Here is a 20,901-nt window from a genome sequence, read left to right on the forward strand (position 1 = left end):
TAACGGGTGATGGGGTTATTTTACACTAATGAGTGTGTTTTTTAGTAATTTTAAAATTTGGTAATTTTAGACTAATAAGTGTGTTTGGTGTCTATGGGACAGTCACTGGCTGGAAACTGAGAAGCCCTTGGGAGCTCCTGGGGAGAAGCACCCAGCCCCTGGCACGGAGCTCAGAGACAGCTCTGAGCACGGGCCTTCTCTAGCACCATTGTGGGCAGTCTAGGAAGAAGGGCCCCAGGCAGAGTCAGCAGCTGTCCCCACCACTGGCACATGGGGAGAGGGTGGGGCTGGGACTGGCTGCTGTCCAGTACCTGATTTATAAGACATCTCCTCTGATTCTCCCTAACACTGGCATTACCAGCAAAACTAATTCCCTCATTTGGGCCTTTATAATTGCATCGCGAGTGCTTATTTCCGTGATGGACAATACTGGCAGAAGTGTAATTTTCTTCTGCTGACAAAAAGGAAAAAAATAAATACGCATGGTGGGGGAAATTCCAAAGGTTAAGACAAGGTGAGCCTACAGTGGAGAAATGGCCAGATTTCCAGACTGGCCAGGTCTGAGTTGGAAATGCCCATCCTTTTTTGGCTATGGGGCAAAGGGAGGGTAAGATGGTGCCCCATGCCATCTCCCTTCGAGTACATCTGTGAACAATGCACCGTGCCCAGCGTTTCCCCCACCTTATGTCATTCCATCTTCCTGACAGCCCTACCCTGATGGTAGGGGGACTAGAACCAACATTATCCCCATTTTACAGATGGAACTGAGGCTTAGAGAGGTCAATCAACTTGTTCAAGGTCAAATGACTACAGTACAAGATATGAGCTCACCTGTGCTAGTAACCACTCCCCTCCCTGCCTGCCCCTGTAGGTGGGGCTAGGGGAGAGGTGTCTTCCTGCAGTTGAAGAGTTCAGCCATGAGATCAAGGGTGCCTCTACCAGGTCACTGTCCTTGCCCTCTAGAAGCCAGATGAGTCCCCATAGGCAGTCTCCTTCTAGCCATAATGGCTCTGCCCCCAGCCTCTGCCTGGAAGGGGTAGGCTCTGGCACCTCTGGCCATGCCCATAAGCAGAGGAAGCAGGCGTCTCTGGTTGTGGTTTCCCAGGAGGCCGACCCTCAGCCAAGACCCTTGCCCTCCAATAAGAACCCCCACCCCCCGCCAAGTTTGGTCTTGGTATGTGCATGTGGCTCAGGACCTAGACTGGGAGAGGCTGTCATCTGCTAAAGTTAAGGCAGCCTAACCGGTTGTGGGCACCCTTCCCAACACACCCAGATATCTTCACCCAGCACCCCTCGGATACAGCACTCCCTTTAACTTGTATGCCAGGGCTCTGTGCCCAGCCCAGCTCATCACGACATCTCACACTCACTCCCAGGACCTCACTGCTTCACAAGTGGTCAGGTCCTGCCCTCTCCTGGGCCTGTCCTAAGGGCTCCCTTCTGACCCAGACTATTTTCATGATGAGCCGTCACAATCTCCCACCCTCTTCCGTTCCTTTGTTCTGGACCAAGGGCCTGTCTTGCCGACACACTGCCCCCATCACATACGTTACACCTCTCTCCTGTCCCTCTTAATAGCCTTGCAGAGGCCCATCACGGACGCTGGGCCTTAGGCCCCAAGCTGGCTCCTGCCTGCTCTGGCCTTCTCCAGGGTCTCCCTCTGAACTGCCACCCACTGGGAGTTGCCATATTCTTGTTTTTTTTTTTTTTTAATATTTTATTTACTTAATTGACAGATGGAGATCACAAGTAGGCAGAGAGGCAGGCAGAGAGAGAGAGAAGAGAAAGCAGGCCCAATGCAGGGCTCCATCCCAGGACCCCAGGATCATGACCTGAGCCAAAGGCAGAGTCTTTAACCCACTGAGCCACCCAGGTGCCCCGGGAGCTGCCATATTCTGACAGCGCTGATCCCTCCCTAGGGACAGACGCCCTCCTCTCATGGTTTCAAACAGCCTGTCTACTCTTCTCTATAGCCTGAATGTCCTGTCCTTGTATCCTCTCTCCTCCTGTGTCCTCACGCTTCCCCACCCTTCCCTCCCTCCCTCTCTCTCTCACTCACACACACACACACACACACACAGAAACACACACCCTGTCTCTCTTCCTTTCCCTGTGGCTCCGGCAGCCTCCCAAATATGCCTGTTCTCCTGCCTCCCATAGAGATTTTCCTCTCTGTCTGGCCCAGGTGAAACCCATCCCATACACAATCTCACACACTTGCACCAACCCCCCCCCACCGCACCCTAGTTACAGTCCCTGTGGCCCCTCCACACCCCTTCCCCGCCACCTGTGTGCCCTTCCCTGTGGGCTGGCAGCAGGCACTCACTCAATCACTCTGCGCCAGCGCCTGCACCCCGGTCACGCATGCTCGCCCAGACACCCCGCACGGGGCTTCTGCTCTGAAGCAAGGCGGGCCCAGCTGCCTCCCCAGCAGCCCTGGGTCCCGGCAATGGCGGCAGGCGGCGGGTGCCGGCGAGCAGTTCTGCTCCCGTGCACATATCTGCAGAGAAGGGCACACGGTACAATTTGTTCAGGAAACAATAGCAATGTTTGACATGTCATAAGGATTGATGGAGCAGAAATTTACATGGGAGAATGCATTTTTAAACAGCTCCACGGAGCCCCTGTGCTTTGCTGGTAATGCTTTCCACATTCATCATTCGCTGAGCCTCTCTGAATAACTCCTTAAACTATGGGAGATTAACTGCTCTTCTTGCAAGCTCTGGGAGGCTGGTGTGGTCGGCGTGAGGCAGGAGGGACTCCGTGGAAGGAAGCCAGGAGCCCAGAGGCTGGGTGACCTCCACTTGGCCCGATCAGGCCCACGAGGCCTGGTCTTCTCCCACACTCCCGCGCACCCTCCCACGGCGCTCTGTGAGAGGATTTCTGGTTCTTTCTAGGATACGAGACAGAAGCCAAAGGCCAGGAAATATTTAGTCTGTCCCACACTTCTGGGGAAATGCTGGGTGTTATTCAGTTTTGCTCGTCATTCAAGAAGGAAGCTGGGGCTGATGGGTGAGCGTGTGACAGGTGCTAGGTGGGCAGAAGGTTTGGCTGGACTTTGCTGCTCTAAGCACTTTCACAGGAGTCCTGGCCAAGGGGATGGTCACACTCCTCGGAGGAGAGGAAATGCTAGTGGCTCTAGGGAAAATGCTGTGTAGGGGATGAGAAGGGAGTGTGACCAGGTGGGTAGTGGCACCAGGGAGTGAACAATAGGGTGCAGGAGAGATCTCGGGGATACATGGAGCCTAGGAAGAAAAATATATTTAGGAAAGCTCCTGGGTCCTGCTCGTGGCTTTCTGGGCATATAGGAGGCCTTAGGACAAGAAGGTGCCACTGGGGAGTCTGGGCGTGGGAACAGATGCTCAGAGCACATGGGACAGTGGAGTCACTCTTGGGGGGGTGGAGTCACCAAAGGGAGGACCCAGCTGGAGGTGGGGAAATGGAAGGGGGCCTTTCCTCCATTGTGTCCCATTATGGAGGGGGATGGACAGCCGCAAACTCCTTGACGCATGCCCACGGCAGACTGCCTCAACATGGCAGTGATGCACAGAGGTCCTCAGGATCTCTCAACACTGTCTTCCTCGCAGCCACTGACAACCAATTGTTGTACAAGTCATGTTTAAGCCTCTCTGTGCCTCGAGGCTCAGAATGCTCTTCTCCTTGGGAGGCACCGTACAAGACCATGTGCCAAGGGACTCACGAAGGATTTGGGTTAAGGGATCATGAAAATACCAACAAAATGGCAGTGTGCAATCTGGGTTCTGGTCCAGCTTCTGCTGCAACCATCTGGCTGTGGGACCCCAAGTAAGACAGTGGGCTTCAGGGCCTCCCGACCCGCCTGCCTCTTTCACTCTGGCACCAGCAGCCCGTCCTCCGTCGGGAGCCAGACTGATGTAAGGAGAACCCACTGGCCAGCTTAGAAGGCTCCCAGGGCACTGAAGACAAAATCCAAACTGTCTTCCATGACCCTGGGGACGGCCAGTCTCAGTAGCCCCCGACCTCCCCTCTGAGCCATCTCTGGATCACTCTGCTCCTGCCACCCAGTCTTCAGGCTCCTGACACGACAGGCTCGTGCCTGCCTCACACCCCTTGCACTGCACTGCCCTGGGCCAGCAGTGTTCCTTCTCAACCCTGTGGGCTCAGCTAACAGGACCCAGTGACATCTGGAAAAGCTCACTCAGCTGCCCGCTTGCTGCTGTGTGCGCTAGAAGCTGGGGAGGTCACGGTGGCCAGTAGTGGTGAGAGGCCATGGGGTTGGACCGGGGTGGTCAGGGCTGTGCTGGGAACTGGCAGGACTCAGCTGGGGTGGACGGGCCTGGCTCGTGGCCTGGCCGGATGCGCTGGGGAGAAGGGCCTGGTTTCAGCAGGAACATCGGAGTGAGCGTTCACTGGCTATCTCTTCCCACAGACTGAAAGCTTTCTGAGGGCACGACCTATCCTGTTCTGCACACACGCCCCGCATCCAGCCAGTGCATGGCACGCAGGAGGCCCACCACAAACCGTAGCAGAGTGAAGAAATTATATGTGACAAGGTCCTTCCTACCAGTGACAAGCCAGGAGTCCCTGGTCCTGAGCAGATGGACTTCTGAGCAGGCAAGGGCACCAGAAGGATATGATGGAGTTGGGGGGGGTGGGGAGAAGGAGAAAGAAGAGGGAGAAGGGGAGAGGACAGGAGGAGAGGAGGAAAAGGAAGGACAGAAAAGGAAGAACCATCACAGAAACATGTTTCTAAGCCTCAGCTTGCGCATCTGTAAAATGGGCCTGATAACAGTACCTGCCTCTCGGGGTCGTCTTGAGGATTAAAGCAGGTGTTGCATGTAAGGCGCTTAGATCAGTGCCTGGAAGGGGGAACGGCCTCCAGGGGAGTGGGCATTAGTTTTTCTACCCCCAATTCTAACCACTCTGGGCCCTCTGTAGGCCACGGGCAGGTAGAGGCGACACAGCCCAGCAGGAGCCCTCCTCCTGGCCCCAGCCCCAGGTAGGAAGGCATCTGTCACCTGTGGCAGTGGAAGGAGGGATGAGGATGGGGCTGACCGGGGCTCTCTGGGTGCGAGGGGTGCCCGGCTTGTTTGTTCTTGCAGACATGCTGTTGTTCTCGGGTTACCCCACCCCCTTCTTTATTCTCTTTATTTTAAAACCTGGAAATAAAAATTGATGGAGAGCAAATTGCTCTGGCCAGCAGCTCTGTGCTTAAAGGAGTCTCCCTGGGAAAGCAATTACAGGATGTCAGAGGCCGTCAGCGCGGCAGGCCACTGCCGGCACCCAGGGCCTGGGCGGGCCTGGGGGGCCCTGGGCCTCCTGCTGGGAAGATGCGGGAGCCAGCATCTGGGGGGATGGAGGCCCTCCTACCGACACAGGCACAGGGATAACTGAGATCACCGCCTTGCTGAGCATCGCCAGCCCATGGGCCTGGCACTGCATGAAGAACTTGACACAATTCGTCCTGAATCCTTAAACCCACCAGCGAGATGGGGAGCACAGTCCCATTTTACAGATGAAGCGGTTTCAGCTGATAATAACTAGAAAACCAGTCACAGCAGCTCAGCCTCGTCTTTTCCACATTCTATTCCCATTCCTGCTCTGAGAGGAGTATGATGCCGCCCTCGTTCTATGGATGTGGAAAGTGCCCAGCTGGCGGAAGCTTCCAGCACCACACATAGCCCCCTGCTGCTCACCTCCGCCTGGCAGAGGCTGCTTTACCGACAGGACCTGGGCCTCTCTTGGCCTGCAGGCTTGTCTCTCAAGGAAGCAGCTGGCATGTTGGGGTACCCACAATCCCAGAAGCTGCCTTCCCTCAGTGGGGACTGGAGTTGATGAATCATAGCCCAGCCTCCCAGCTATGAGGTGGACTGGCTCACCTCTGCCCTCGGATGTCTCAGTGGAGACAGAGCTCCAGTAGCCCCCCAGGGTAAGTGGCTTCACAGCACCCCTGTCCATGACCTCATCTCACCTCCCAGCCCCGGATTACCTGGGGCCGCCTCTCCCAAGTAAACTGCCTGCCTGTGAGGCCTGTCTCAGGGTCCATGTCTGGGGGAGCCAGGTCTCAGACACAGGCTGGGTGCTGGACACATGCGGCGAGCCAGACAGTCTGTCCCTGTCCTCACAGCTGCCAGCGGCTTAGGGTCCCACAGCTGGTCCCTGGCAAAGCTGGGATTTGAACCCTCCTCTCTCTTGCATTCACACACACAAAACAAAAAGGGAAAGAAATTCAGTTCCTGACCCTTCTACATTGCTGTCCATTTCCTGTGCCCTTGGGTTTGAGGAGGACTCAACTAAGTGACTTCAAAAAAAATCACATCTGACCATGAACAAGGAAAACTGGGATACAGAAAGCCATTTTCTGGAGGTGCAGGAGGGAGGGTAGTTGGCTGCTCTGGGGTAAACGAGACATTCACAATCAGAAGGGACGCAGGGCCTCTCTGGGGCCAGTTATCAAGCTAGGATTATGTAGTAGAAGATGAGAAGAGGAGGGTACCAGAGAGATGTGGTGCCAAACACCGGGGCTGAGGCTCAGTTAAGAGAGACCTTCTGTGCAGAGGAGATGGAAGGAGGGAAAAAAGACAGTCTAATCAGCCCCCTGGGGGGTGCAGTCAAACCATGGCTCCCCCATTACCAGAGTTCACTACACCCCTCCCCTCCCGCTGACCCTCTTCTCCCTTGCCCCCGTGGGATCCGTGGAATGCAACAGGTAGCTCCAGGTCTCTCAAGAAGGCAGGGAGAGGTACCTGGGCAGGGGCTGGTCCCATCCATGCACCAGGATGTGTCCTCACCCCAAGGTGACTCAGAGCCCAGGTGGCACGCCCCGCATGCCTTCTGCCGTTGGTGGGTCCTGATTGGGCCAGCATGTGCTGCTCGCTAATGAACCGTATTGATTCCACATTCTCTTGTTGTCTCCCTAAATGGCAAGCCACACATCTGATAGATTAAATACCCACATGATTGCCCGCCTGACATCTCCATCACTCCGCCTGCGGGTCCCTAATGAATTTTACAGCCCCACAACGACAGAAGAAATTAAGGTCAAAGTCCGACACAGGAACTATAAATCACCTGTGATCTGAGACCAGCAGAGCCCTGCAGCCCTAGCCCTCACTCACCTGGGCCGGTTCAGCCCAGGGCTTGATGGCAAGATGGTCACATTCGGTGAGTGCCAGGAGCGCTCATGCCTGAGAAGCAGCCCCCACTCACAGACATTTGGGTTCCCTCTCTCCCCTGCCCACCCCACCTCCAGGAGTCAGAATGTTTTCACAGAGGGAAGCTCCCTCGTAGGAAAGCAGCCTATCTCCTTTACAAAGACTTGTTTCCCAAGATGTTCAAAATACGCTGATCACACTGATCTAACAATGTCCCCAGAACAGGGAAGGGATGAGCAGCATTCCCTCCATTTTACAGATGGAGAAGCTGAGGCTTGAACAGAAAAGGGGCTGGCCCGGGGTCATTCAATAAGCTGAAGACCTTTATCTTCCGGACCTGAAGTTTACTGGTCTTGTTACAAGGGGAGCGTAGAGGGATCTTTTATCCCAGTCCGGTTTCTCCTCTGGGTAGGGAGTACCAAGTTACAGGTGGCTGAGCCGGCAGAGGGAGTCCTGGCCTTGGATTCAGCTTGGACATTGGCCGGTCAAGCTCAGCATGTATCTTATCATACCTCTGGGCCAGGGAGGGATTCAGTTTCTGTGAGGAGGCTGTGTTAGTTCATGGTGAAGGGAAAGGACATTGGCATTCAAGAAACAAGGGTTCATGCCTCAGCTCTGCTCCTTTCACAGGTATGGCCTCAGGCAAACACCCAACTTCTCTGAATCTCAACGTTCTCATTTATGAAACGGGGAGGCTAATTTCTACCTCACCAGGGTGTCATGGGGATTCAACGAGGTAACACACATAGTTGCTGAGCTCAGTGCCAGACATGTGATAAGAGTATCTGTCGTTTGTTTAACACCTGTTCTGTGTCAGGCACTGGGCTAAGTTCTTTATGTATATTATCTCATTGAAGTCCCACAACAAATTCATAAGGAACGAAGCTCATCACCATTTTCCAGAAGAGAAAGCTGAGGCACACGAGAGGTTATTCAGCAGAGACTCAACATCCATGATCTCTTTTTCAAATGAACAAAAATTATTATTTTTAGGTGGTATAACACTATCTGCCTAAAATACTAGATTGGCCAGCTTCCTTTGTAGACAAGCACGACCATATGACTAAGTTCTGGCTAAGGAGGTAAAAGCAAAAGTCTGCAAGATATTTCTAGGAAGTCTTCTCAAAAGGGAAGGAGAGTATCCTTCTTTGTGTCCTTCATTCTGCAGCTTAGAATGTGGATGTGATGGCCGGAGCACTAGCAACCACTTTGGACCAAGAAGATGAGGGCCAAATCTTAGAAATGGTGTGGAGAACAGAGCTTAGAGGAGCCACCCAAGGCTGCTCACCTCTAACTTCCTTTTGCATGGGAGAGAAATTCACTTCGATCTTGTTTAAGAAACCATTTGGGGGAATTTCTGTGACTGGTAGCTGTACTGGATCATTGCTGATACAAGTAATATATTCAAAGCCATATAGCTCAGAAATGGCAGAATCAGGATAAACTTGGGTGGTTTAAGTCTGGAACTTAGGGTCTTCACCACCTTGCCTCCTGTAGTGAGCACTTGAGGAACATGAGATAATACCAACACATCATCATTATCATCACATAGTAAAGTAGACGAGGCTTCTCCTAGAGATGTTCAAACTTGCATTAGTTAGTCATGAAATCAATTGAGTGGGTCATGACTAGTGTTTTTAAAAATGAAATCTGGTGGAATAAAACAGAACGTACTAAATTGAAAACTGTAAGACGTGACGGAAGAAGTTGAAGAAGACACAAACGGAAAGACACTCCGTGCTAATGGGTTGGAAGAAGGACTGTTGTTAAAATGTCCTCACTACCCAAAGCAATCTATGGATTCCATGTAATCTCTATCAAAATTCCAGTGGTATCCTCCTCCCAAGAAATAGGACAATCGTAAGACTTACATGGAATCACAAAGACCCCACACATCCAAAGTCATTTTGACAATGAAGAACAAAGCAGGAGGCATCACGTGCCCGGATTCCCAACTGTATAGTAAAGCTATAGCAATGGAAAACAGTAGGACACCAGCATAAGAACAGACATATAGATCAACGGAAAAGAACAGAGAGCCCAGAAATAAACCCACACATATATGGCCAACTAATATTTAACAAAGGAGCCAAGAATACTCGATGGAGAAAAGACAGTCTCTCCAATGAATGATGCTGGGAGCACTGGTCAGCCACACGCAAGAGAATGAAACAGGACCACTGCCTCACGCCATGCACAAAAATTAACTCAAAGTGGATGAAACACTTGAATGCAAGACCTGAAACCCATAAAACTCCTAGAAGAAAACACAGGTGGTCAGCATGGGGATGACATTGTGGATGTGACTCCAAAAGCAAAGGTAACAAAAGCTAAAATAAACAAACAGGACCACCTCAGATTACAAAGCTTCTGCACAGTCTGGGAAGCCACCAACAAAATGAAGAGGCAGCCTCCTGGGTGGGAGAGAATAGGCATAATTCACAGATCTGATAAGGGGTTAATATCCAAAATATATGGAGAACTCCTGCAAACTCAACAGCAGAAAAAGGTCTGATCGAAAGAATGGGAGGAGGACCTGAATAGACATTCTTCCATAGAAGACATCCAGATGGCCAACAGACCCGTGCAAAAGTGCTCAGCATCACGGATCAGCAGGGAGATGCAGATCAAAACCACCACGAGCTCACACCTCCCGCCTATCAGAATGGCTGTCGTCGCCAAGACAAGAAACAAGTGCTGGTGAGGACATGGAGGAAAGGGAACCCTGTGCCCTTCTGGAGAGAACATAAACTGGTGTGGCTTCTCTGGAAAATAACATGGAGGTCGCCCCCACATTGAACGTAACCTAGAAATACTGTCTGATCCGGCAATCTCACTTCTGTGTGTTTATCTGAAAACAAAAAGAAAACACTAACTTGGAAAGACACATGCACCCCCACGTTCACTGCGGCTTTATTTGCAACAGTCCACATAGTGAAGGAACCCAGGTGTCCGCCCATGGATGGATGGATAAGGAAAATGCGGTGTATGTTTATGACGGAATATTACCTGGTCATGAAAAAGAAGGAAATCTTGCCATTTGTGACAAGGATGGGCCCTGTGGGCATTATGCAAAGGGAAATAAGTCAGAGAAAGATAAACTCTGAATGATCTCACTTATAGCTGGAACCTTAAAAAACAAAAGACCCAGCTCACAGAAACAGAGACTAGATTGGCATGGTTGCCGGAGGTGGGGAGTGGGAGGAGGGCAGAGCAGGGGAAGGGGATCAAAAGCTAAGAAGTTCTAGTTATAAAATAAATAATTCAGAGGATGTAATGTACAACATGGCAATTATAGTTAATATCACTGCATGGTACATTTGAAAGTTACTGAGAGTAAATCTTAAAAAGTTCTCATAAAAAAGCCCCCAAATCTAGAAAATGATACTAGAGTGTGCTATTACCTGGGGTAAGGAAGTCCTATTTTTGTTCTAGATACGGATGTGTGTGTGTGTCCTGGGTATGAAGTTAGATGTAGTATTTATTATGGATTATCATAAAAGAAAGTTTGAAAGACAGTGATGCAATGGGCATAGGGACTTTGATGCACTCCAGAAAGCAGCTGGCAGGAACAACAGCCATGGTTCCCTCCTATAGGGATAGGGGTTATGCAGCAAGAATAAGCCACCCCAAATGCATAGGCTCCACTCAACTTCTCCCTAAACCTCTCTGGGCCCCCTCCTCCCTCCGCCTTTCTCCCCCAACTGCTCCGGGGACAAGCTCTCGGGCCGAGGCCCTGGGGGCTGTTCCGAGCCCGTCCTGCCCAAATCATCCCGTCCCAGGGCCCATAACCTTCCCAGCCCAGGGCACGGGTGGACTCAGTGCGGGCATTTGGCTGACTGCATTTATGAACTCATTCTGCCTTGGCCACTCTAAAAGCTACCTAATGTCCCTTGGCCCAGGGGGTCCATTTTCTCTGCTCTGGTGTCCTGTGAGCAACTGGCTGAGCAGGAACAATCAGCAGCTAACCCTGCGAAGGGGGACCCTGACAGGCAGAGTGCAGGGGACTGCAGGCTCTGGGCGCAGGTGGTCACAGGCTGTTCATACAGAGGGCCTTAGAGAGCATCCAGCATGACCCCTTCGTTTTATAGTTGAGGACACCGAGGTCCGGGGGAAGCTAGGATGTGCTCAAGGTCATCTGGTAACAGAAGAGCTCCTGCATCCCGGGCCCGCACCCTGCCCATCTCCGGGGACTCCAACAAGAGGCTGGAGCCCAGTGCGGGGTGGCACTTGATGGAGACCAGCAAACAGGAGAGGGACCCTGGGGTTTGGGAGTTGGACAGACCCAGGTTTGAATCCTGGCTTGGATGCTTACTAGCTAGCTGACCCAGGGCCCATGCCTGACCTCTTCCACTCACAAGGTCTGGCCTCTCTGTTTCTGGTCAAGGGGCAAAGGTCAGTGGCAGAGTGGCTCTCGTCAAGGATGGGGGATTCTGGAGGCACCCATGAGGGAGGGTTCGAGGGCTTGACAAGCGATGGGGGCTTTCCATCAATTTGCCGAAAGTCAAGTAGCTGAGTGACTGAATGACCAAAAATGATCAGACCTTAAACGAGCTCCAGGGTGATCACTTCAGGGGTAGGGGTGGGGGGCAGGGGCAGCTCTCCAACCTCATACCTGTCCTGCCATGAAGGGCTCCTTCCAGAAGCCCTGGGGGGTGGCGGGCAGACGGCAGCCAGCTGGGTGCTCTCTGTCTGTCCTTAGTGCCTGTCCTACCTCTCATCCCATGCCATTTTGGCTTTACGGATTGATATTTAGATTAAAGAGATACACACAGCCCAGGAGCACTGAGGCCTGACAGAGGAACTCAGACCCGTCAATCACAGCTTCCTCCAGCACCACACTGCACTGGCCCCAACTGGAGATGAACCCAAAAGTAGCTAGAAGGGGTCCGGAAGTACAGCCTGGACACACCCCAAATGTGGGAGGGCGTGGCTGGCCAGCTTGGGAGGGGGGCTGGGGTGGCGCGTGTGCGTGCTGTGCATGCACGCGCGCATGCCCCACACACGAGTGTGTGTGTGTGTGTTTGTGTGTGTGTGTGTTTCACCTCCCTCTTCCCCTCCCCAGGCTGCAGATATTCAATTTTCTTTTAAATGGTGGGGAAATTGGAAGAGATTTTGTTCTGTTTAAGCACAGCTGGAGTCTCAGGTCTCAAGGGACTGGAGAACAATGAGATCAATTAAGATGCCCGCAGTGAAGGGTGTCAGGAGGGGGTGGGGAAGGACAGTGCCAGGTTGTGGGTTGGGGGCTGGGGGCCCTTTTCAAGAAGGGGAATGTGGAAGAGGCAGCCCACGCCTGGCCGACAGTCCACGCCTGGCCGGCAGTCCAGCTTTGGCTCTCCCCTGCCTTGACCTGCCCATCTCCATTGGGCTTTGCTCGTCGGGTCATGTTATCTCCCAGACTTACTAATAATTCATGTTAGCAATTTCTGTCACCGGCCTTCTATGCTGATAGAATCCAGTTGAACGGATGCTATCGGAAGCAGGGAGAAGGCCACCATTCTAGAACAGCGCGGAGAGCCCTGGACACTTGGTGGGCAGCAGGGGCTGGAACGGCTACCAAAGCCTCGGCGATGCGGGGGTTTGGACCACCGCCCCTCCACCACCACATTGTCCCGCAGCACCGCAGAGATGGAAGATGAATCTGAAACCCAGGGAAAGGAAGCTATTAGCCTGAGGGCAACCTCAGCTGGTAAGAAGCTAAGACAGGACTCCTACCCAGTGTCTGCCCACCTGGGTGCTGGCCAAGGTGCACGGCCCACCTGGTGGGCAGGTGGAGAGGAAAACGGGTGAAGGACCTTGCCGAGCCCGAGAGGAATGGGAGAGCCGGTGCCCAGACGGAGTGGGAGCTCTGCTATCACCTCTCGCCTGCTCTCCCAGCCTCTGCCTGGGTGCCTTCCACGTCCTCGCTCTTCCCCACCCCAACCTCAGCCTATTCCCCAGATGGCGACGCCTGTGATCCCTCAGATCTCCCTGTCCCATCCGTTCATCTCCCGAAGGCCTCTCCTCCACCTATACCCCCAGGCTCTTGTCTCAAAGTCTTTCTCTGCATCTCCCTCAGCCTGGGGCAGCTCTTTCCCAAATTCTACCTGCCTCTCCCTTCCTTCAGGCCTCTACCCACGGCCACCTTCTGTGAGAGGTGTGTGTCCCCTGACCCCCTTGGAGCACACAGGGACACTGCCACCCCTCGTGCTCCCGGCCCGCCCAGCTCTATTTTTCCCCATGACACTCCCCCCACGACACATGCTGTGCTTACTTGCTCATCCTGCCTCCTGCCCCTGGAATGCGTGGGGAGGTTTGTCTGTCCCACTCACTGCTGTCATTCTAGGCCCCTGATCAACCGTCACCGGAGAGAGGACGGTAGTTGCCTCTGGGGGCCCCCCCCGTGCCTCAGAGAGCATGAAGTGATGCTCAGGGAGGGACAGTGGGTTAAGGCTTCTGCAGTGGAGATGCAGGGGTTCACAGAGGGCACTGCACAAGGCACAAGGCACAAGGCAGCAGCCAAGGAAGCAGAGACAGCTCCTGCTCACCTGTGCACGGAGCCAGGCTGAGGGGCTGCGTGCATTTTAGCCTTGACCTTGCAATCACATGCCCTGATGAGAAGGGCGATCTGGGACTCCGGTGGCCATCGTACCTCCCAGCCCCTCCCTTTGTTCCTGGGCTGGGGTCTGTGACCCCAGATTCTGCTTGCTCCAGGGAAGTTTCCAGCGCAGTGGGGAGGAAAGGATATGAGCCACGAAATCCCTGAGCAGAGAGAACAGCCACGGAAAAGGAGGTGCAGGGCACACGGGGGGAGCTGGGACAAAGGGGTATTGAATTGGAGCTCTGATTCCAAGACACCCATATTTGTGTAAATGCTTTGACATTCTGTCCATTGAGAGCTGGGGGGTGTCTCCATCCCCTGCCCTTGATGTTCATGAACTTGCTTGGGGGACTCACTAAAACCAACGGAAGTCAGAGTCAAGGACCAGGTGAACTTGAGGCTAGGTCAGAAATGGCCACATAGCTTCCACCTGGTCCCCTTGGGACACGTTTCCCCCAGAGGCCTCCTCTGAGGTGCTCCCTCTCAGAATGCCTACCCCACGGGGAGAGGTCGTGTGTGGGTGTTCACGACAGTCAGGCTGAGCACCAGACACCGGATGGAGGTGCCTCCAGCTGCTGGAGTCACCCCCAGCCCCGGAGCTGCAGAGAAGGACCCCCTTGCTGAGCTCTGTCCATGATACTGACCTGCCTAGCCTGTGAGGATCAGAAAACAGCTGTCGCTTCAAGCAGCCAAGTTGAGGTGGTTTCTGATGCAACAGAAAGCGGAGCAAGCTCTCAGGGTCCCCGCTCAGGGCCTGCCACCAAGCAAGCATGAGCGGAGTGTCCATCTTCTGCCCCTTCTTGCTGTGCCCTAGCTCTCTGGAGCAGGGACAGAAAGCCCTGGAGGGCAGTAAGATCTGCCCTGGGAGTAACCTCCTTCCCAGCTACTGTTCCTTCTTGGCATTCTTCCCTGATGGAGCTAATGAATCTGGGCACATGAGCCCCCTATTGCGGGAGGCCAGGCTGGCTCACTGCATACCCCAGGTACAACCTCTCTCAGCAGCCTCCCAAATGCCTGCCTGCCATAGGCCACCAGGATGGAATAGGTACGAGAATGGAGACGGTCTGCTACAGGATTTTTTCCACTGTCAGAACAGCAGCCCCATGGTTATATTCAGGGTGAGTGGCAATGCAGGACCAAGAGAGAGCGCTGAACCCTGTCCACATCACAATAAAACTCCACCACTCTACAGAGAACACCGCTCTCTCTATATTCTAGCTGCAGGGCCTTTGCACATGCTCTTCCCTCTTTGTCCAACGTGCTTCCCTCCCCTCACTCATCTGTTAATGCCTGCTCAATTGCTAATTCCTCAGGGAAGCCTTCCCTGACTCCAGTCAAGGTCAGAAGTCCTGCTACAGGTGTTCATTGTTCCCTAATAACAAGTAATAACATCATAGCAAGTAATCATTAAAGATAACATCATAACAAGTAAAAATTAAAGATTCGTTTCTTAGTATTAACATCACGCTTCCCCAGGAGACTGTAAACTTCATGAGGACAAGACGCACATCACCATGGTCCTTAGGGCCATGTGCCTGGCACACACTAGGTATTCAAAAAACGTTTGTTGGATGAACAAATGATTGGAGTGCTTTCTTATTGCTCAGGAAAAACTGCTTGGCGCCAAGTACCAATTGGACAGGCTGCAGGCCTGCCCCAAGCCCAGAAAGAAGACACCCCAGAGTCTTAACACCTAACTCTTATCAGGTCGGGAGGCAGGATGGGAAGGCAAGAATCAGAGCACCCCGGGGACAAGAGAGGGGGACAAACCACACAGCCTAGAGGATGGGGAGCCCCTGACAGTATATGGGAACTTTTAGATGTGTTCATGAACACAGACGTGTGTATTCTAACACATGTCCCCGAGCACATGGAGCTGCACACATGTTGTGCATGGCATGCACATACACACACACACACACACACGTCTATGCCCTCCCAAACAATGTGGGTGCATGTGCACCTGCATGGTCACCCTCCAGAGGACTGGCTCTGACGGGCACGGATGTCTGTCCTGCTCCTCCTGACCTCCAGCTCCGGGCTGCCTTGGGTGAAGTGCTCCAGTCTCCCTGACTTGGTCTTCTCCTCAGTGCAAGGAGCTCCCCCACCTCTGACCCTCCAGCGCCTGGTAATTCACCTGACGATGCCAGAGGTTCTCCAAGGGCTCACGCGTCACCCAGAGACACAAGGCCTGGAGCAGCCTCGCAGCCGGTCCACCCGGGCTCTGCAGAGAGCGCTCCCCAGCTCCTCTCTTTCCCCTCTGCTCTGAGCATAACTGAAAGGACAAGCTCAGGGGTCCAACACAGAACCTTCTGGCCAGGTAGCCCTGCTGGCTAAGAGCCTACGGCTCAGGGTCAGACAGCCTTCTGGTGAATTTCAGCTCGCTCGCTTGTTAGCCCCGGGGCCCTGAGCAACCTGTGCGTTACTTAACCTGAGCCTCTGTTTCCTCACCTGTAAGGTGAGAAGGATGGCACGTGTGAGGGGATAGAAACAGTGCGTGTGAAGTGCCTGTTTCCAGTCAGGGCTCGCCGGGGACAGCCACACCCTCAGAGGTAGCCCGAGGTCTGGAAGGGGCATTGGACAGGTCTTAGTCCATCTTGCCCATTTCACAAATAAGGTGCAAAAAGAGAAGCAGTTTCTGCCCTCGCCACCCAAGGTTGGCCAGAACCGAGTCCGTGGTCAAGGTCAAGCCTCTGCACCCTGGGTCCCCACTCTGTCCCGTCCACCACTGGGCATTCCTTTTGCTGTAACTGGTGGTGGGTGGGGGGGTGTAAGGGCCTCAAAACCTGGGCTGGGGGAGGTCCAGGGAGGGGCAAGGGTCCAGCCCTCCGACCTGGTTGGGAGACCAGGCTGGAGATGATGGCCTTCCTTCTCCCAGCTTCCCCACTCCTGTCAGACTGCTGCCTCAACGACCAGGATGGGTAACGAGCCCACAGAGGCCAGGCCAGTGCCAGCTGGGGGCTGGGGAGGCCCCTCACAGCAGGCTCTGCCTCAGCCCTCGGTGCAAATTAAAACATTTTCCTTTTCTTCATAATTTTTTTTCCTGACACAACTGCCCATGAAACATTTTAATAACATCCTAGAAAAGGTCATGGAGAAGGAATTTCACAGTCCCTGAGCAGGCAGCTATAACTTTCAGCTCCTCCTGCAGCAGAGGAGGTGGAAAGATCAGGCTGACCCTGGAAAATGGGGGGTGGGGGGTGGGGAGGCCAGGTCAGGCTGGCAGGGTGCCAGGTGTGGCCACAAAACACGCTCCCAGCTAGAGCTCTGGAAGCACCCTGGTGGAGACTGGGAGATGATGGTGGGTAAGCAGGGCCGCCCAGGGGGAGCTCCTGCACCCAGCATCACACCTCTTGACAGCAGCCTGAGGTCTCATGCCCACTCTGCAGATGAGGAAATGGAGGCCCCCAGACTGACGTGGATAGACTGGCACACAGCGAAGGCGAGGAAAGCAGGACCCCCAGTTCCCCGGGAGGTCCTGGGCTCCCGTAAGCACACAGCCCGGGTCCTAGAGTTTATTACTGGGTGAAACAGCCCTTTCGTGTCTGCATAATCCCACAGCCCTAGGACCAGGGGGTTGAGAAGGAGGTGGGCAAGGCTTAAACGGATGCAGCGACTAGAGGCTGACCAGGGGAGAGACACTCAGAGGAGGCTAAATGCATCCATTAAATAAGCAGAGAGGAACTGGAGAAGGGGTGTGGGTGGCAGGCAGGGGTCCACGCAGGCCCGGGAACTTCTCTAGCATTTGAGAAAACCCATTGTGAGCACCTGCTCTCCACTGGCAGCCCCAGAGCAGACTGGGCCTAACCTATTGTCCTTGGCACCAGCAACTGGCCACCAGCCAAGAGGTATGTCCTAGGTTCCGCAAACCTTCCCCAGGGCCACGGGAACTTGGGACTGCAAAGTGAGACCACCATCCCCAGCAAGAATACCAGGGAGCAGTCCCTGGACACCCACAAGACGGACACGTGGATTCTTTGCCATGTGGTCTCCGGCCTGCTGGGGCCCTGAAGTCCAGGCTGCTTGGGTGTCCTTCTTCCTGATGTTTGAAGATGGCTGGGGGGAGGGGGGCTGCAGACACTCTTTGGGTCCAGAAGGCCAAAGCCTCCGGCACTTGCTCTCTGGCTGGGACCCTAGAGGCTGCAAGAGGGTCCACGGGGGTGGTCCCCAAGCACCAGGTGACAGATTACGAGGAGCACCTTGGTAGAAGCTGGGGGGGCCACAGCCTGGGGAAGCAGGCAGGGAGGGAAACAGCCACAGTAGACTTAGTGTTTATGTCTGAGGGCCCGCCTAGCTGAACATCTGTTTGAAATATTAATAACTGTCAGATGGGAAGGGCCTGGGGCTCAGTACAGTTTCACACCATCTGTCGGCAGAGTAAACACACTTCAGAACAGTGGGCTTGGGATCAGCAGGCGATGTCTCGGCTTGGAGTAAGGACGGAGCAGCGACGCCCTCCATGTGGGCAGAGAAGAGCAGCGATGAACTCAACTCTATCACAGGTACTAAGCACCTACTAGGCGTATGAGCTGAGCTTACGTAGCAACACGTCTGCCGCTTTGATCTGCCAGACAACCAGTCCTCTTTGCTCTGCCAACAGAAGCCCCTTCCACATAGCCCCTTCCCCACTTCTAGCCCATAGAGTTTGCATGGAGTGGATCCAACCCCTGGCTCCACCACCAAGAGTGTGACCCATCTCTGGGAGATGAGGATCAAGATGATGGGCTCCGGCATGGCCCAGCAAGGAGACTCAGCTGTGGGACTTGTGCTGGAACTAATGAAAAAGAGGACTGTGTTCCCATCAGGGTTGATACATTGGTAAGAAGCAAGCCTGGGGGTGTTGGTGTTCCTCTTGGCCAATATAAGAAAAGCAGAGGCTGGTGCTAAAGTCAGATTCTCACTAACGGAGTGCCTGGGTACAGCCATGCTTGATATCATTTATACTTTGAGTTATAAGAGCTGATACGCTTTTGGCTTGAACCACTTAAGAGTTTGTGTCCCTTGCCAGCGAGGGTACCGAATGATATGAATGGGACACTGGAAGGGCCCTTTGTCAAAGTCCCAGCCAAGGGCAGCTGGGGATGGCCAGGAACCCTCAAAGAGTCCATTCTTCCCTGGTGCTTAGAGAGACAGTGGCCCTCCTCGGAGATGGCTGGCCCCTATCCCCACTACAGGGCATTTCCAGGGCTCCTGGCCCACCTAGACTCAGTCCCTCTCAGGGACAAGGCAGAACATCGGTGTTCTCTTCCCGCATTGTTGCCCAGACCCTGGGAACCCCATCATAAAGACTCCAGAGGTTTTAAGACACAAACACCACAGCTTCTAGGGGCTCAGGGGCACCGCCTTCCCTGACTGCCCATGTTTCTTGGGCCATTCCCTCTGGCTGCCTCCCCGTGGTCTTCCCCAGAGCTCAGTGGCCTGGTGAAAGAGCGGGACTCACCAGGACGGTCAGCACAGAGGTCCCCACGGTGACATTCTCGTACAAGCTGACGTTGTACAGCGGCTGGCTGAAGATGGGCCGGTTGTCATTCTCATTGATGAGGGTGATCTTCACCTTGGCATAGCCCACGTGGTCAGGCACGCTCTCGTTGGCAAAGAGCTGGGTGTGGAGAGCAGGGGCCCAGGTGAGCTCTTGCATGCTCCTGGAGCCTTGTCCCCGTAAGTTCCTCTGGGGTCTTTGCAGGTCCAAACCCAGAGTTCCTGTCTGAGTCAGTGCCTATCCCAGGTGTGTGCTGCTGGGATTCTCTCCATCAGGGATTGGAAGACAGGATGGCCTCGGATTCTGCTGGGGCCTGGGCAGTGAGGCTCCTTATGGGTCTCAGGGGCCGTGACCGTGTCTGGTAAATTGCTGCTCAATTCCCAGACATTTCCTTGTCCTCCTTGAAAAGGGAGGCTCAGCCCAGCCCCTGCCATGGGCTCAGTGGGCTTTCTGGAGTCGGACCCATAGGGGAAGAATGGGGAGAGCTGGAAGGTGGAGTTTCAGGAGATGGTGTCACCCTCTGCCTCCCCTAAAAGACCCCCACCTGGGGAAGAAAAAGGGAGGAGGGGGCCTTACATCAAAGTCGTAGCGGTCCACAGTCTCATAGTCCAGGGGGATGGCCACCCGGATGCGGATGTCTGCTTTCCCTTGGACAGAGGTGGGGGAGATGATGAAGTGCTGGGAATTGTTCCCAACCAGGTACACCTCGAACATGCTGTTCAGGCCCTGGGGCAGAATGGAGAAGAAACCGGTCAGAAGGGGCTTGGGAGGCCACGGGTCCAGAGCAGAGTGGGTTTGGTGGAGGTAGAGAAGGGACAGGGTCCATAGCGGGACTTGTAAGCACCCCATCCCAGAGCGGTCTGGCCTCCTCTGGGTGACCCCGGCCTGGCTCTCAGACCCTGACTCCTGCCGATGTCCGGGCCCACTGGAAGTCTCCGCCAGTTCTTTTTGACTTTGTTATCCCTTCAGAAGCCCCAAATATCCCTTCCAGATGGTTCGGTTCATTTCCCATCTCCTGCTCCCTTTCTCAGTCCCAGTGACCCCAACTGGAGAGGTTCTGTACCTGCAAGACCCTGCAGGGAGACAGGACAGAGGGTGGGAAGGCAGGGGAGAGAAGCAAGTATGTGTCCTTGGCAGGCGTGGGCAGGAGAGGGCACAAGGGACAGCGCAGGGTGTGGCTTCTTCCCCTCCCTCCCCCCAGAACGTGTCAATCAGGGAGAACACTGGCTTCCTTACACATGGAATGGCAATTACCCAAGCAGCTGAATGGTGAAGTGAACCCCTACACTGTGGCCAGCTAGTGGTGACCCGGAGGACACAGGGTCCTAGGTAGCTAGGAGCTGCCATGTCCTCTAAGGGCTCTGCTGCGGCCTAGCAGCTCAAGTCCGTGGTTTTGGGGGGAGGGGGGCGTGCTTCACTCCAAGTCAGGGGTTTCTGATCCTTCTAACGGGGCCTGAGCTCATGGAGCCCTCAAATACCACTTGGCTTTTTCCGACACAAAGGGTGTGAGGTATCCATACTACCTAAGACCTCGGATTCAAAGAACCATTGCTGAAGGTGGGAGACGCGGCCTACTGACTCCCCAGAGTCTGGTCTGCTCAGAGATGGATTCAACTCCCCACAGGGGGTAACTATCCCCAAATAAGCCTCCTTCAACCTAGGGGGACGGCTTGTGGTTTGTAACCAATCCATGGAGATCCTCTCCTGAC

The 20,901-nt window shown here is 54.2% G+C and overlaps 1 protein-coding gene across 1 annotated transcript in view; it reads right to left on the reverse strand.

Moving 5' to 3' along the window:
* The window catches only part of CDH23 (cadherin related 23), a 395,942-nt gene that overhangs the window by 136,058 nt on the left and 238,983 nt on the right, over positions 1-20,901 (reverse strand). Inside the window, exons 13-14 of the mRNA XM_032841007.1 lie at positions 19,769-19,918; positions 19,154-19,312 (exon numbers count right to left, since the gene is read on the reverse strand). Of these exons, the coding sequence (XP_032696898.1) occupies positions 19,154-19,312; positions 19,769-19,918 (309 nt within the window). The remainder of the gene's footprint in view (positions 1-19,153; positions 19,313-19,768; positions 19,919-20,901) is intronic.

This window comes from Lontra canadensis, unplaced genomic scaffold, assembly GCF_010015895.1.
Source record: "Lontra canadensis isolate GAN:19392208 unplaced genomic scaffold, GSC_riverotter_1.0 scaffold3, whole genome shotgun sequence".
Taxonomy (NCBI): domain Eukaryota; kingdom Metazoa; phylum Chordata; class Mammalia; order Carnivora; family Mustelidae; genus Lontra; species Lontra canadensis.